Consider the following 18,434-nt stretch of genomic DNA (forward strand, 5'->3'; position numbering starts at 1 on the left):
GAGTTGAACAATGAGAACACATGGACACAGGGAGGGGAACATCACACACCGGGGCCTGTCAGAAGGTGGGAGGCTAGGGGAGGGATAGCATTAGGAGAAATACCTAACGTAGATAATGGGTTTATGGGTACAGCAAACCACCATGGCATGTGTATACCTATGTAGCAAACCTGCATGTTCTGCATATGTATCCCAGAACTTAAAGTATTAAAAAAAACAAAAACAAAAACAACTGAGTGTTTTGCTCCCAGGTCAATTCTCTTACTGGTATCCAACACCATTTTTCATGACCTCTTTGAGTGCTGTGTAGAAAATGGTTGGGAAGGAAGGATAAGCTGATAATCTTTTAGGTCATCTCTTGATTTTGACATGCCAACATTTTGTTCTTTCTATGAGTAAATTCTGTCTCTTAATTTCTTCAAACCCCTCTTCATATCTTTGTTCCTCAGGCTGTAGATGAAAGGGTTCAGCATGGGTGTCACTACCGTGTACATAACTGTGGCTACCCGGTCCTTCACCACTGAGTACATGGACAGGGGCCTAAAATAGACATAGATGACACTCCCATAGAATAGGACCACTACAGTGAGGTGGGAGCCACAGGTAGAGAAAGCCTTCCACTTCCCGGCTGCAGAGGGGATTCTGAGCACAGTGACGATGATTCGCAGGTAGGAGAAGATGATACACAGGAAGGGGGTCACAATGACAGCTAAGGTCTCAGTCATGACCACCATCTGACTGGAGGATGTGTCAGAGCAGGACAGCTTTAGCACAGGCTGGGTGTCACAGAAAAAGTGCTTAATGACGTGGGAGGCACAGAAAGACAGGCGAGACATAAGTAGCACCCGGAACAGGGAATGTAGGTGGGAGATGCTGCAAGAACCCAATAGCATGAGTAGGCAACGCCGTGGGTTCATAACCACATCATAGTGTAAGGGGTTGCAGATGGCCACCAGCCGGTCGATGGCCATAGAGGCCAGCAGGTAGCTGTCAGTGTTCGCAAATGCCATGAAGAAGTACATCTGCACCAGGCAGCCCATGTAGGAGATAACCTTTGTCTCTGATAGAAAATTCACCAGCATCCTGGGCACTATGACTGTCGTGAAGCAGATATCCATGAAAGACAAGTTGCTGAGGAAAAAGTACATAGGGTTGTGGAGCCCGGGGTCAGAGTGGATGGCCAGGATGATGAGCACATTCCCCACCACAGTGACCAGGTACATGATGAGGAAGATGACAAAGAGGGGTTTCTGCAGCTGAGGGTTGGAAGAGAGGCCCAGGAGGATGAAGCCTGAGGAGCTGCTGCTGTAGTTCTTTATCTCCATGTCTCTGGACTTCCTGGATAGGGTTTGGAGAAGCGTTGGGAGAGATGTAAAGGGCAGTTTGACCAAGATAGCTTCTTCCGCAATCTCACCAATCTATTTTAAAAATCTCACTGCTAGTATACTTTGAAAGAATGTTTAATTCTGAAACTATGTAGAAACAGATAGTAAAATTCAATAAGGGAAAAGTTAAAGGATGCCAAACTGTCTTCCAAATTGGAAACTAAAGGTTTTCCATGTGCTCATGTGTCCTAATTTGTTTGAGTTCTTCTCATTTCCTTTTGTAAAGATTCTTCTGAGGTGGTTTCTTGAACATCTCCTTAGCATTATTATTATTTTTTGCCCCAGAGGAAGAGGTTGCTGGGTTCTACTTAGAATTAGAATGCTGTCATACAAGGAATCCCTATGAATGAAGTTATCGCATTCAGTGTTTTTTCTTGCTCATAGGTCCATAGATGGTAGTAATAGTTGGGATAGAACAAAACTAAGCAGCAGAATTATCAAGGCTCCTTGGTACTTGCAGGATTCAGATAAGACTTACTTACATCCTCAGAGAAAAACTCTTCCAATGTTTATTTAAGCATTTCTCTTTGGCTAATATGATCTGATACTTTAATTATCATCTTTTGGTCCAAGGATACCAGTTAAAATTAGAGTATTCCCAGAAATAGGCTATGTAACCAAGATTAGTTCTTTAAATATATTAGTTTTTCTGGTTAAAAAACTACGAAGTCCTCATTCTCAACATTCAAATATTGCAGGACTATAAAACATAGACTGTGTAAGGGTCCTGTTTCCATCAATATCACGGAAAGAGAAGGCAAAGATAGCCCTATGACCACTATTAAGCTACGTTGCTGAGATGGTTGACTGAGTGTGTAACAAAGCGAAACTAAAGAATCAGGAGGCATAGACATCAAAAAAGAAGAAAATGTCATTTTTCTGTGGCATGATTGTGTACCAAAAAATTCAAGATAAGTATTTGCAAATCTTTTAAAACCTATGGCAATTCCACCAGTGGCCAGACACATTGTAAAACTAAAACTATTAATTCTCTTTCTGTATTAGACAAATGTAATGAAGAAAAGGTTTCAACTGATAATGGCAAGAAAGTCTAAGTGAGACTTAGAAATTAACCTGAGGGACAAAATAAATACAAAAGAATGAGTAAGACCTATCAGAAGAAACTATAATAGAACACAAAATGAGTATCTGAATATGTGGAGAATGATATTCCTTAAAAGGAAGACTGTATTTTAAAATATGAATTCTTATTAATAAAATTTAATGCACTTCTAATAAGACCTGAAGGGAATTTTTAATGGAACTTGAGAATATTGTCTAAAATTCACCTGGAATATTACATGGTTAAAGACAGACAACATTATTTTGGAAACATTAGAATAATGATGGGAAACTTCTTTAACCCCAGATAAAAGCACGGTATATTGAAAAGCAGTAAGATAATGACAGACATAGGAAAAATGCAAAAATTGACCAATATAAAGCATTTTGTATATCTATATACCTATATTTAGATCACAATCTATATTAAACTTAACATATAATAAAGATTTATTTCATGGCAATGGAAAAATAATGAACTATAAAATAAGTGCTATTTATGACAATGGGAACATTTGGAAAAAAATAAGCCTAAACTTCTTTGTAAACCACAAATAAAAATAAGTTATCAGATTGGCACTACATTTTTTGGGATCATATCCAAAGGAAAATAGACCTTCATATATACTGAAAGTGTAAATCAGTGTAGACTTTTGGTAGTCTCTATCAGAGCTGAAAATCTGCATCTCTTTATCCACTGGTTCTACTTATAGCACTCTATCCTTTAGAAGTAGTCATATTTGTGTAGTACACAATATGTGTTGCTTATCATATCAGCAAACCAACCTATCAAACAAAGCAACCCATAGAGGAGACAACCTCAAAATGCACATGTAGGTGAATTACTAAACAATTTATGATGCATTCCTGTTACTCAGTAGCATGTGCTCTCTAAAGAAATAAGATGGCGACAGTGGAGGAGATCCAAGATGGCCGCTTAGGAGGAACTCGGGAATGCAGCTCCGAGAGAAAGCACAGAGGGTGAGTGGACGCCGTATTTCCAGACTGATTTTTACTGCCCACAGACCAGGAGATTCACACGCAGAGAAGCCACACGGGTCGCCAGCGCCGCTGGCGCCGCTGGCTTGAACGGCGCAGCCGCTGGGCCGGCACCCTGAGGCAACGGCTCACTGTACAAAGTGAGAGAGTCTGAGTCCCCTATAAGCCAGCAAGGGGAGCTGAAACGGGTAGCCAGGCCAGCGCCACGAATCTCAGAGCCGCGGCTTTAGCCAACGCAGTGGCTCCGGAGGCAGATCAGATGAGACAGTGTCCCCTCTTACCCAGCAAGAAGACCTGAAACACAACTGAAACCGGGACGGTCCAGCTCTGTGGAGGAGGGGTGTTCTCCATAGGCACCCTGCTGTTCCCAGGGCAATCTAACAAGGCAATCCGCCACTACAGAGACTCCGTCACTACAGGGGCGGGCCAACATCACGGAAGCAGTTCTAACTACACCCAGAAGTTCACACGGAAGCTGGGTGGAGCCCACAGCAGCTTAGCGAAGCCTCTGCAACCTGAGTGTGACTAGGCTGCCACCTTGTGGGCAGGGAAAACAGCAACCGCACAGGGGAACATCATAAAACAGTAACTCCCTGGGACAGAACACCTGGGGGGAAGAGCAGGGGGTTTATGAGTTCTGCCACAGCAGACTTAAAATTACCAAAATCAGAAAGACAACAACTACAAAGTCAACAGGTGGATAAATCCACAAAGATGGGAAGAAACCAGCGCAAAAAGGATGAAAACACCCAAAACCAGAACACTTCTCCTCCTACAAGGGATCACAACTCCTCACCAGCAAGGGAACAAGACTGGATGGAGAATGAGTGTGATGAAATGACAGAATCAGCTTTCAGAAAGTGGATAATAAGAAACTTCCGTGAGCTAAAAGAACATGTTCTAACCCAATGCAAAGAAACTAAGAACCTTGAAAAAAGACTTGATGAAATGCTAACAAGAATGGACAACTTAGAGAGGAATATGAATGAATTGATGGAGCTGAAAAACACAACACGAGAACTTCGTGAAGCATGCACAAGTTTCAACAGCCGAATTGACCAAGCAGAAGAAAGGATATCAGAGGTCGAAGATCAACTCAATGAAATAAAACGAGAAGGCAAGATTAGAGAAAACAGGGTAAAAAGGAATGAACAAAGTCAACAAGAAATATGGGACTATGTGAAAAGACCTAATTTACGTTTGATAGGTGTACCTGAATGTGATGAAGAGAATGCATCCAAGCTGGAAAATACTCTTCAGGATATTATCCAGGAAAACTTCCCCAACCTAACAAGGCAGGCCAAGATTCAAGTCCAGGAAATACAGAGAACACCACAAAGATACTCCTCTAGAAGAGCAACCCCAAGACACATAATCATCAGATTCACCAGGGTTGAAATGAAGGAGAAAATACTAAGGGCAGCCAGAGAGAAAGGTCGGGTTACCCACAAAGGGAAGCCCATCAGACTCACTGCAGATCTCTCAGCAGAAACCCTACAGGCCAGAAGAGAGTGGGGGCCGATATTCAACATCCTTAAGGAAAAGAACTTTCAACCCAGAATTTCGTATCCAGCCAAACTAAGCTTCATAAGTGAAGGAAAAATAAAATCCTTTGTGAACAAGCAAGAACTCAGAGAGTTCATCACCACCAGACCAGCTCTACAAGAGCTCCTGAAGGAGGCACTACACATAGAAAAGAACAACCAGTACCAGCCACTCCAAAAACACATGAAAAGGTAAAGAGCATCAACACAATGAAGAATCTGCATCAACCAAAGGGCAAAACAGCCACCTAGCACCAAAATGACAGGATCGAATTCACACATAACAATATTAACCCTAAATGTAAACGGACTAAATGCCCCAATCAAAAGACACAGACTGGCAAATTGGATAAAAAGCCAAAACCCATCAGTGTGCTGTATCCAGGAAACCCATCTCGCATGCAAGGATACACAAAGGCTCAAAATAAAGGGATGGAGGAAGATTTACCAAGCAAATGGAGAGCAAAAAAAAGCAGGAGTTGCAATTCTCATCTCTGATAAAATAGACTTTAAAGCAACAAAGATCAAAAGAGACAAAGAAGGACATTACATAATGGTAAAAGGATCAATGCAGCAAGAAGAGCTAACGATCCTAAATATATATGCACCTAATACAGGAGCACCCAGATACATAAGGCAAGTTCTTAAAGACTTACAAAGAGACCTAGACTCCCACACAATAATAGTGGGAGACTTCAACACACCATTGTCAATATTAGACAGATCAACGAGACAGAAAATTAACAAGGATATCCAGGACTTGAACTCAGACCTGGAACAAGCAAACCTAATAGACATTTACAGAACTCTCCACCCCAAATCCACAGAATATACATTCTTCTCAGCACCACATCACACCTACTCTAAAATTGACCACATAATTGGAAGTAAATCACTCCTCAGCAAATGCAAAAGAACGGAAACCATAACAAACAGTCTCTCAGACCACAGTGCAATCAAGTTAGAACTCAGAATTCAGAAACCAACCCAGAACCGTACAGCCTCATGGAAAATGAACAACTTTCTCCTGAATGTTGACTGGATAAACAATGAAATGAAGGCAGAAATAAAGACGTTCTTCGAAACCAACGAGAATGAAGACACCACATACCAGAATCTCTGGGACACATTTAAAGCAGTCTCTAGAGGAAAATATATAGCAATAAGTGCCCACATGAGAAGAAAGGAGAGATCTAAAATTGACACCCTATCATCAAAATTGAAAGAGCTAGAGGAGCAAGATCAAAAAAACTCAAAACCTAGCAGAAGACAAGAAATAACTAAGATCAAAGCAGAATTGAAGGAGATAGAGACACGAAAAACCCTTCAAAAAATCAATAAATCCAGGAGCTGGTTTTTTGAAAAGATCAACAAAATAGACAGACCACTAGCCAGACTAATAAAAAAGAAAAGAGAGAATAATCAAATAGATGCAATAAAAAATGACAAAGGGGATATCACCACAGATTCCACAGAAATTCAAACCATCATCAGAGATTATTACAAACAACTCTATGCACATAAATTAGAAAACCTGGAGGAAATGGATAAATTCCTGGACAGCTGCCTCCTCCCAAGCCTAAACCAGGAAGAAGTCGAAACCCTGAATAGACCAATAACAAGGTCTGAAGTCGAGGCAGCAATTAAGAGCCTACCACCCAAAAAAAGCCCAGGTCCAGATGGGTTCACAGCCGAATTCTACCAGACATACAAAGAGGAACTGGTACCATTCCTACTGAAACTATTCCAAATAATCCAAAAAGAGGGAATCCTCCCCAAATCATTTTATGAGACCAACATCATCCTAATACCAAAACCTGGCAGAGACTCAACAAGAAAAGAAAACTACAGGCCAATATCCATGATGAACATAGATGCAAAAATCTTCAATAAAATAATGGCAAGCCGATTACAACAGCACATCAAAAAGCTTATCCACCATGATCAAGTAGGATTCATCCCGGGGATGCAAGGCTGGTTCAATATACGCAAGTCTATAAATGTAATTCACCACATAAACAGAACCAAAGACAAAAACCACATGATTATCTCAATAGATGCAGAGAAGGCCTTCGACAAAATTCAACAGCCCTTTATGCTAAAAACCCTCAATAAACTAGGTATCGATGGAACGTATCTCAAAATAATAAAAGCTATTTACGACAAACCGACAGCCAATATCATACTGAACGGGCAAAAACTGGAAGCATTCCCTTTGAAATCTGGCACTAGACAAGGATGCCCTCTCTCACCACTCCTATTCAATATAGTACTGGAAGTTCTAGCCAGAGCAATCAGGCAAGAAAAAGAAATAAAGGGTATTCAATTAGGAAAGGAGGAACTCAAATTGTCTCTATTTGCAGATGACATGATTGTATATCTCGAAGACCCCCTCATCTCAGCCCAAAAGCTCCTGAAACTGATAAGCAACTTCAGCAAAGTCTCAGGATACAAAATCAATGTGCAAAAATCACAAGCATTCCTATACACCAATAACAGACTTAAAGAGAGCCAAATCAAGAACGAACTGCCATTCACAATTGCTACAAAGAGAATAAAATACCTAGGAATACAACTAACAAGGAACGTAAAGGACCTCTTCAAGGAGAACTACAAATCACTGCTCAACGAAATAAGAGAGGACACAAACAGATGGAGAAACATTCCATGTTCATGGTTAGGAAGAATTAATATCGTGAAAATGGCCATACTGCCCAAAGTAATATACAGATTCAACGCTATCCCCATCAAGCTACCAATGACCTTCTTCACAGAACTGGAAAAAACCACCTTAAACTTCATATGGAACCAAAAGAGAGCCCGCATAGCCAAGTCAATTCTAAGCAAAAAGAACAAAGCAGGAGGCATCACACTACCAGACATCAAACTCTACTACAAGGCTACAGTAAGCAAAACAGCATGGTACTGGTACCAAAACAGAGATATAGACCAATGGAACAGAACAGAGGCGTCGGAGGCAACACAACATATCTACAACCACCCGATCTTTGACAAACCCGATAAAAACAAGCAATGGGGAAAGGATTCCCTGTTCAATAAGTGGTGTTGGGAAAACTGGCTAACCATATGCAGAAAGCAGAAACTCGACCCCTTCCTGACACCTTACACTAAAATTGACTCCAGATGGATTAAAGACTTAAACATAAGACCTAACACCATAAAATCACTAGAAGGAAACCTAGGCAAAACCATTCAGGACATAGGCGTAGGCAAGGACTTCATGACCAAAACACCAAAAGCATTGGCAACAAAAGCCAAAATAGACAAATGGGACCTAATCAAACTCCACAGCTTCTGCACAGCAAAAGAAACAGTCAATAGAGTGAATCGGCAACCAACAGAATGGGAAAAAATTTTTGCAGCCTACCCATCTGACAAAGGGCTGATATCCAGAATTTACAATGAGCTAAAAAAGATTTACAAGAAAAAAACAAACAAGCCCATTCAAAAGTGGGCGAAGGATATGAACAGATACTTTACAAAAGAAGACATACATGAGGCCAACAAGCATATGAAAAAATGCTCATCATCACTGGCCATTAGAGAAATGCAAATCAAAACTACATTGAGATACCATCTCACACCAGTTAGAATGGCAATCATTAAAAAATCCGGAGACAACAGATGCTGGAGAGGATGTGGAGAAATAGGAACACTTTTACACTGTTGGTGGGAGTGTAAATTAGTTCAACCATTGTGGAAAACAGTGTGGCGATTCCTCAAGGACCTAGAAATAGAAATTCCATTTGACCCAGCAATCCCATTACTGGGCATATATCCAAAGGATTATAAATCGTTCTACTATAAGGACACATGCACAGGAATGTTCATAGCAGCACAGTTTACAATAGCAAAGACCTGGAACCAACCCAAATGCCCATCGATGATAGACTGGACAGGAAAAATGTGGCACATATACACCATGGAATATTATGCAGCCATTAAAAACGAGGAGTTCGCGTCCTTTGTAGGGACATGGATGAACCTGGAAACCATCATTCTCAGCAAACTGACACAAGAACACAAAATCAAACACCACATGTTCTCACTCATAGGCGGGTGTTGAACAAGGAGAACACATGGACACAGGGAGGGGAGCACTATACATGGGGGTCTGTTGTGGGGGAGTGGGGGGGACAGCGGGGGGGTGGGGAATTGGGGAGGGATAGCATGGGGAGAAATGCCAGATATGGGTGAAGGGGAGGAAGGCAGCAAATCACACTGCCACGTATGCACCTATGCAACAACCTTGCATGTTTTTCACATGTACCCCAAAACCTAAAATGCAATAAATAAATATATAAAAAAAAAAAAAAAAAAAAAAAAAAAAAAAAAAGAAATAAGATGGCTAATGTTAGCCAACATTTATTAGCACTCAGTACATGCCACATACTGGTGTGGTGCTTTGCATGTTTTAAATAATTATTGTATTCTCCCCAAATCCTAAGTGATAGGCACTATAACTATTCAAATGTTATAGACAAAAATTAAGAGTTTAGCCAAGTTAAGTAACTTACCAGATCGCGCCATGAGTAAGTGGTAGAGTTGGAATTTGAATTCGGGCGGTCTGATGGCAGAGCTGAAGCCATTTACTGCCAAGTAATGCCATCACTAATCCACTGTTTATGATGTTTTACTAAGTGACAAAAATAAGTTGCAGAACAATGCATGTAGAATAATCCTATTTTTATAAAGAAAAGTACTTCTTATATGTTGTGTATATTTTGGTGTGTGTGTTTATGTGTATGTGGTTGCCTCTTGAAGTGGGTTGGAGTGAGAAGTAATTTCCACGTTTAACTTTATGTTACATATATTTATTTATTTAATTGACAAAAATTGTATCTTTCTATAGTGCACAACATGATGTTTTGACATATGTGTACCTTGTGGAATGGCTAAATTAACAAGTTAACATGTGTTCTTGCACATATTTATCATTTTTGTGTGTATGGTGAAATAATATTGCTTGTATTTAAATATAATAAACACATGATTTTTTTTTCTTTTTTTAAAATTACACTTTAAGTTCTGGGGTACATGTGCAGATTGTGCAGAATTGTTACATAGGTATACACCTGCCATGGTGATTTGCTGCATCCATCCCCCATCATATACATTAGGTGTTTCTCCTAATGTTATCCCTCCCCAATCCCCCCACCCCCTGCTATCCCTCCCCTAGCTCTCCCACCCCCAAACAGGCCCTGGTGTGTGATGTTCCCCTCTCTGTGTCTGTGTGTTCTCATTGTTCAACACCCACTTATGAGTGAGAACATGCAGGAACACATGATTTTTTACATAAATTTTAGAGTTAAAAGGATGAAAGTTCAGTACAATTTCATTTCCCAGACACCTTTTTCTCTCCATAGATCTAATGCACACTATATATTTTATTGGAGTCATACTATCCATAACGCTTTCCCCCAACAGACTGTTACGATGGATGTTTTCATGTGTATTGCACTCATGAGAGAATTTCTATAGTGTGGAATAATTCCGAGATACGAAATGCACAGGTGGAATTTATGAACATTGAAAATCTTAATAGATACTTACAACCTGAGACAACTACCCTTCATCCTACTCCTGGGAAGTGTATCTATTTGACTCTTTGGACTCTTTCTCCATTTTCTTCTCTGTGTTTCTCAGTCTCACTCCTGGGACATTGTATTTGCTGGGGGTGAAGGGCTATTTGATTGCTTTTGGGCTTGAACTTGGAGTTTCTAAGATAAGTGCAATGTTTCTCAGAGGTAGTAACTTAGCCCCTTCCCATTTAACTGCATCTGACAACTTTGTATACTTCCTCATGCTTTGGACAAGTCATTACGGTTCTATGTATATATTAGGAAGATGGGGTGTGTGTGGGGTGGGGACTGGTTTTTGTGTGTGTGCTATTCTTCCCCGCCTGCCACTGTCATTTGGAGACTCAAATGACAGTTGAGTGAGAGTTTGTCAAACCCTAATACAAGTGGTTAGTATTTTTGCTCACACAATAAGCTAGAGAAATGACATTTTAATGATGGGTCTTGTTAGTAGTGGGAAGAACCAAAAGGGACTGGGAGTTTTTCTAAGCCTTTTAAATCACATCATCTCACCTGAAAAGTTATTTACTCTCTTCCTTGAGAGACGGGAAATGTGGATTATTTCTATACTTCTCATCTTTCTCTATGGGAATTTTCACATTGTGGACATTTGTCATATCAGATTGTTTCTCCGTTGCTTGTGTACTCATCATTTATGCAGTGTCCTCTCTTAGCAACTGACCCACATGAAACCAGGGAGGACACACTGGCAGCAAGAATGCACTTCCCAAATTGGATAAAAACGCTGGGTGGGCAGTACGCTGGTGGAAAGCTACCCACTATCCATGCTTCCGCTTCCCTGAATGAGCAGAGACAGTTGGAAAGTGACTAAACTGGAAAAATGCAGCTGGCATTTATTAGACAGAGTCTGTCCTTATCCCTTGTCTCATTTAATTCTCACAATAACACTATGTTTTAAGTACCATTATTTCACCCCTTTGCAATGAAGGAGACTGAAATTCAGAAAGTCACAGAGCTGGTGACTGGTGTATCTAGGATTCAAACCCGGGCACGCTGACTGCGGATTATGTTTTAAACTGCTCCATCACACCTCTTCCCCAATCTGTGCATGTGCAGTCGAGAACCAAGCCCACGGTGTGTCCTCGGCCAACAGAGGTCATCTTACCGCCAAGTGCCTTCAGCCTCCTTGCTGACCCACTCCTTCCACTCTGTCCTTTCCTCCTACATATTGGAATCCTTTCTACTTCCTTCCTTTCTACTCCCACTTCTGCCTCCCATTTCACAAAACCATATCCTCTCCTCTCCTCTTTGCCTTCAGAGAGGACAGGCTGTAGGGGACTTTGGACCTCAGCTCTGTCAGATCTTGAATCAACAACAGCTTTCTGATTTTACAGCACCAGGACCTGACCTTGGGATCTCTCCTGCGCCTATGTTTTTGAAAACCCATCTCCCTTTCTACTCTCTCCTCCCTGCCAGCTGTAAGACACCCAGATCGGCAGTGCTGAGTGCATAAGCGCCTTTCAGTGGTATGTCCCATTTAGGGATTCTGCAGGTTCTTTTTAGGTTGGGTTTTTCTCTTTTCAGTTCTCTGAAATCTTTTCTGCCTAGTTTTTACTCCTCTATTAGATTGGAGCTTTATCTCCTGTCTCTTGGCTCCAGAGAAGGTCGTATCTCAGCCTAATTTTCCATTTCCTGCTTAGTTTAGGTTGAAAACTCTTTTGGACACTTGAAGTCCCTCAGATCCAGGGGACATGTTTCTGGTTTCAGCTCTGCCATGAGTTCACGGAGTCATATCCCATAGCAATCTACCTCATTTCTATGTTAGTAATAGCAGGATGTTAAGGTGAGTTACCTTGCCCCTCCCAGATTTAAAATTCTAGATTCTAGGCAAATGAATGTTTAAAATATGCCTATCGAGATTCTTTTTGTGAATAATTGCCTTCACTCTGTCTCAACATACTTTTGGTATCCATCAGGTCCACCAGAGGGATGTCAGATGGGGTTTACTGAAAACAAACCTTTTCTTCCTCAGCTGAGCTGACAAAGCCCCATCTGGATGTTTCTTGTCTAGAGATACCCACTTTATTACAGCTTCTTCCCATGGATATTCTCAATTATGGTAATGTAATGGGTAGAAATTAAATAGCACTTACACGTGGAAGCACTGCTCTAAGAACTTTTATATGCATGAAGTCATTTAGTTTCTACAACATTCCATTTTACAGGTACCAAAGGTGAAGTACAGAGGAGCGAAGTGACTTGCCCAAGGACGCACAGCCAGATGATAGTAGATTCCAGCTTCAAGTGCGTGTTTTCGATGTCTTTATTGTCCAAACGTTCTTGTTTATTTGTTCCTCTGCCAACTCAGTTTCCCTGGAGGAGATAACTCAGTGGGTCTCAGGTTGCAGGATGTGGGCTACACCCTTTAAGGGCAGGGGCTAGTGACTACAACAGTGTCTTGCATAGAACAGGTACTTTAAATGTCTGATATTTAATCAAAGGGAGCAAGAAGAAAAATATATAGAGAGACAATATTTCCTGGTTTTTGAGATGGAAGAAAAAAATCGGGAAAAAGGAAGAAGATTATATAATGATATTGACTCCAGAGTTCCCATTGCCAAAGACCCCTCAGCCTGCCTACCTGTGGGCGTGACAGGAGATTCAGAGTCCTGAACAGGTTTCAGGGCTGCCAGAGGGTTACAGCTGGGCTCTGAATCTCTAAAGAAGGAGGCCTCTTCAAATGCAGATCTAGTCTCAGAAATGTGACAGTTTTTCACCTACACTGAGAATTAGTGATAGAAGGAGAGATCCAGGGGCCTGTCCTGTATGCATGCCAGAGCCCTGAGGGGATTGGACCTGTGGTCTTCCCAGGGGTAAAGAACCTTACTATGGGGAACCTGGGTTCCAGAGGTGTAGTCTCTTACACCCAGGAAGGGAATTAGAGCCATGTAGCAGCAGAAGTGGAGGTTTGTTCATGCACATATGTATACCCTATGCACATGTGTTTCCATAAACATGTGTGCACTCTATATAATGTGCTTTTTCATGCACATGTATACTCTATGTACATGTGTGTGCCTACTCTATGTACACACATGTACTCTTGTGCAGATCTGTGTTTACACTTATGTGTGCCTCCCTGGAAGGAGAAGTGATGACCTCTGACATCCCTGAGGTTCTGTGTTTGCATGTATGACTGCATCTAGATGCACATGCAGTGCTGTGGGGAAGGGGTTAAGGTATGAGCCTGGGAGCCAGACTGACTACATTCGGATGCTCGCTCAGTGTCCTATGAGCTATGCAGCTTTTGCAAATACTTAACTTTACTAAGCCTTGATTATTTTGGTTTCATTTGCCTTTCTTAAACATTTTATTACTTCCATTTCTTTTCTTTTTTTGAGATGGAGTTTTGCTCTTGTTGCCTGGGCTGGAGTGCAATGGTGTGATCTTGGGTCACCGCAACCTCCGCCTCCTGGATTCAAGCGATTCTCCTCCCTCAGACTCCCAGGTAGCTGGGATTACAGGCATCTGCCACCACGCCCGGCTAATTTTGTATTTTTAGTAGAGACAGGGTTCCTCCATGTTGGTCTGGCTGGTCTTCGAACTCCTGACCTCAGGTGATCCGCCCACCTCAGCCTCCCAAAGTGCTGGGATTACAGGCATGAGCCATCTCGCCTGCTCTACTTCAATTTCTTAAGCTAGTCTGCTTATATTTGAATTCCAGTTTTTCCAGTTACTAAATGGGTGAATTTGGGTAAGGTATTTAGCCTCACTAACCCACATTGTCCTCATTATATATAAATGTCACAGCAATGACAACTTTTAGATCAATATTTATTTTTTGTTTTTATTTCTTTCAAAGGTACATTATTATTATTATTGAGAAATTTTGTCACAGAAAAATTGATCAGAAAGTACAGAGAATTCCCATACCTCCTGCTCCCACCCATGCGCAGTTTCCCCTACTATCAATGCCCACCATCAGAGTGGCACATTTGTTACAGTTAATGAACTTATTGTAACACATCATTATCACCCAAGTCTGTAGTTTACATTAGGATTTACTCTTGGTGCTGAACATTTTATGGGTTTTGACAAATATATGTCATGTATCTACTATAATAGTATGATACAAAATAAGTCTGCAATCCTAAAAATTCTCTGTGTTTCACCTGTTCATCCCTTCCTCAAACCTCTGACAACCACTGATATTCTTAGTTTTGCCTTTTCCAAAATGTCATATAGTTAGAATTATACAGTATGATCGATTTCTCATTATCGATCTTATTATTTTACAGACTTATCATATTGAGTCTTATTATTTACAGTTTACATTTAGATCTATTATCTATTTTGATTGACTTCTTTCACTTACTAATATGCATTTAAGGTACCTCCATATATTTTCATGGTTTGATAGCTCATTTCTTTTTAGCACTGAATAACATTCTGTTGTCTGCATGTACCACAGTTTATTTATCCACTTACATACTGAAGGACAACGTGGTTCCTTCCAAGTTTTGGCAGCTATGATTAAAGCTGCTGTAAATGTCTGTGCAGGTTTTTGTGTGGACATAAGTTTTCAGTTTATTTGCATAAATACCAAAAAGGATGATTGCTGGATCATATGGTAAGAGTATGTTTAGTTTCATGAGAAATTGTCAAACTGTCTTCCAAAGTGACTTCATCACTCTGTGTTCTCATTAGCAATGAATGAGAAGTCCTGTTGCTCCACATCCTTGTCAGCATTTGGTGTTGTCATTGTTCTTGATTTGGGCCATTCTAATAGCTGTGTAGTGGTATCTCACTGTTGTCTTAATTTGCATTTTCCAATAACATAGGATGTGAAGCATTTTTCATATATTTGCTTGCCATCTGTATGTCTTCTTTGGTGTGCCTGTGTAAGTCTTTTGACCATTTTTCAATTGGGTTACCGATTTTCTTATTGTTGAGTTTTAAGAGATGTTTGTATGTTTTTGATAATAGTCCTTTACTAGATATGTCTTTTGCAAATATTTTCACCTAGTCTGTGGATTGTCTTCTCATTCTTTTGAAAGTGTCTTTCTCAGAGTAAAAATTTTAAATTTTAATTAATTATACCTTATCAATTATTTCTTACATGCATCTTGTCTTTGGTGTTGTATCTAAAAACTTATTGCTATACCCAAGATCATCTAGGTTTTTTAAGTTATCTTCTAGGAGTCTTATTATTTTACAGTTTACACTTAGATCTATTCTCTATTTTGAATAAATTATTGTGAGTGTGTAAAGTCTATGTCTAGATTTATTTCTTTTTGCATGTGGATTTCCAGTTGTTCTGGCATCATTTGTTGAAAAGACTATATTTTCTCTGTTGTCAAATATGTTCTCTCTTTTGTCACAGATCACTTGACAATATCTATATGGATCTATTTCTTGGAGAGCCTCTATTTTTACTTTTTTTTTTTTTAATTGTATTTCGGCTCTGGGGTACATGTGCACATCCTGCATCCTGCAGGATTGTTGCATAGGTACATACATGCCATGGTGGTTTGCTGTCTCCATCCCCGCACCCCCTCCCCACCGTCACCTACATCAGGCATTTCTCCCAGTGCTATCCCTCCCCATCCTCCCTGCCCCACTTTGCTGTCCCTCTCCTCCCCTCCCCTTCCCCACCCCCACCTTACCCTGTGAGTGTTATTCCCTTCTCTGTGCCCAAGTGTTCTCATTGTTCATCACCCACCTATGATGAAAACATGTGGTATTTGGTTTTCTGTTCTTGTGTCAGTTTGCTGAGAATGATGGTTTCTAGATTCATCCATGTCTCTTCAAAGGACATGAACTCATTTTTAATGGCTGCATAGTATTCCATGGTGTATATGTGCCACATTTTTTTTTTGTCCAGTCTATCATTGATGGGAATTTGGGTTGGTTCCAGGTCTTTGCTATTGTAAACAGCACCACAGTGAACATACGTGTGCATATGTCCTTATAATAGAATGATTTACAATCCTTCGGGTATATACCCAGTAATGGGATTGCTGGATCAAATGGAATTTCTATTTCTAGATCCTTGAGGAATCACCACACTGTCTTCCACAATGGTTGAACTAATTTACACTCCCACCAACAGTGTTAAAGTGTTCCTATTTCTCCACATCCTCTCCAGCATCTGTTGTCTCCAGATTTTTAAAGATTGCCATTCTAACTGGCATGAGATAGTATCTCAATGTGGTTTTGATTTACATTTCTCTAATGACCAATGATGATGAGCATTTTTTCATATGTTTGTTGGCCGCATATTTGTCTTCTTTTAAAAAGTGTCTGTTCATATCCTTTGCCCACTTTTGAATGGGTTTGTTTGTTTGTTTCTTGTAAATCTGCTTTAGTTCTTTGTAGATTCTGGATATTAGCCCTTTGTCTGAGGGGTAGATTGCAAAAATTTTTCCCATTCTATTGGTTGCCAGTTTACTCTAATGATTGTTTCTTTTGCTGTGCAGAAACTCTTAAGTTTAATTAGATCCTATTTGTCTATTTTGGCTTTTGTTGCCATTGCTTTTAGTGTTTTAGTCATGAAGTCCTTGCCTGTGCCTATGTCCTGAATAGTTTGCCTAGGTTTCCTTCTAGAGTTTTTATGGTGTTAGTTCTTATGTTTAAATCTTTAATTCATCTGGAGTTAATTTTAGTGTAAGGTGTCAGGAAGGGGTCCGGTTTCAGCTTCCTGCATATGGCTAGCCAGTTTTCCCAACACCATCTATTAAACAGGGAATCCTTTCCCCTTTACTTGTTTTTGTCAGGTTTGTCAAAGATCAGATGGTTGTAGATGTGTGGCATTGCTTCCCAGGTCTCTGTTCTGTTTTATTGGTCTATATCTCTATTTTGGTACCAGTGCCATGCTGTTTTGATTACTGTAGCCTTGTAGTATAATGTGAAGTCAGGTAGCATGATGCCTCCAGCTTTGTTCTTTTTGCTTAGGATTGTCTTGGCTATGCGGGCTCTCTTTTGACTCCATATGAAGTTTAAAGTGTTTTTTTCAGTTCTGTGAAGAAGGTCAATGGTAGCTTGATGGGGATAGCATTGAATCTTTAGATTAATTTGGGCAGTATGGCCATTTTCACAATATTGATTCTTCCTAACCATGAGCATGGAATGTTTTTCCATCTGTTTGTGTCTTCTCTTATTTCCTTGATCAGTGGTTTGTAGTTCTCCTCGAAGAGATCTTTTACATCCTTTGTTAGTTGTATTCCTAGGTATTTTATTCTCTTGGTAGCAATTGTAAATGGGAGTTCGCTCATGATTTGGCTCTCTGTTTGTCTGTTATTGGTGTATAGGCATGGTTGTGATTTCTGCATGTTGATGTTTTATCCTGGGACTTTGCCAAAGTTGCTTATCAGCTTAAGGAGGTTTTGGGCTGAGATGATGGGGTCTTCTAAAACATATGATCATGTCATCTGCAAATAGGGAGAGTTTGACTTCTTCTTTTCCTAACTGAATGCCTTTATTATTTTTTTTCTTGCCTAATTGCTCTGGCTAGAACTTCCAATACTATATTGGATAGGAGTGGTGAGAGAGGGCATCCTTGTTTAGTGCCAGTTTTTAAAGGGAATGCTTCCAGTTTTTGCCCATTCAGTATGATATTGGCTGTGGGTTTCTTGTAAATAGCTTTTATTGTTTTGAGATATGTTCCATCAATATCTAGTTTATTGAGAGTTTTTAGCATAAAGGGCTGTTGAATTTTGTCAAAGGCCTTCTCTGCATCTATTGAGATAATCAGGTGGTTTTTGTCTTTGGATCTGTTTACGTGGTGAATTACGTTTATAGACTTGCATATGTTGAAGCAGCCTTGCATCCCCAGGATGAAGGCTACTTGATTGTGGTGGATAAGTTTTTGATGTGTTGTTGGC

General features: G+C 40.3%; 1 protein-coding gene across 1 annotated transcript; it reads right to left on the reverse strand.

Annotated features, from left to right (window-relative positions):
- Nucleotides 1–389: 389 nt before the first annotated feature.
- LOC105721074 (olfactory receptor 1L4) lies at nt 390–1,391 on the reverse strand. Its single transcript, XM_012457890.3, has one exon. It carries the CDS (start codon nt 1,323–1,325, stop codon nt 390–392), a length of 936 nt encoding a protein of 311 aa, XP_012313313.3. The 5' UTR covers nt 1,326–1,391.
- Between the last annotated feature and the right edge of the window lie 17,043 nt (nt 1,392–18,434).

Source organism: Aotus nancymaae, unplaced genomic scaffold (genome assembly GCF_030222135.1).
Source record: "Aotus nancymaae isolate 86718 unplaced genomic scaffold, 86718_ANA_hifiasm-v0.15.2.pri h1tg000003l, whole genome shotgun sequence".
NCBI lineage: Eukaryota > Metazoa > Chordata > Mammalia > Primates > Aotidae > Aotus > Aotus nancymaae.

Excerpts from the sequence above, each read along its gene's own strand:
- LOC105721074 (XM_012457890.3), bottom strand. The coding sequence starts at position 1,325 with ATGGAGATAAAGAACTACAGCAGCAGCTCCTCAGGCTTCATCCTCCTG.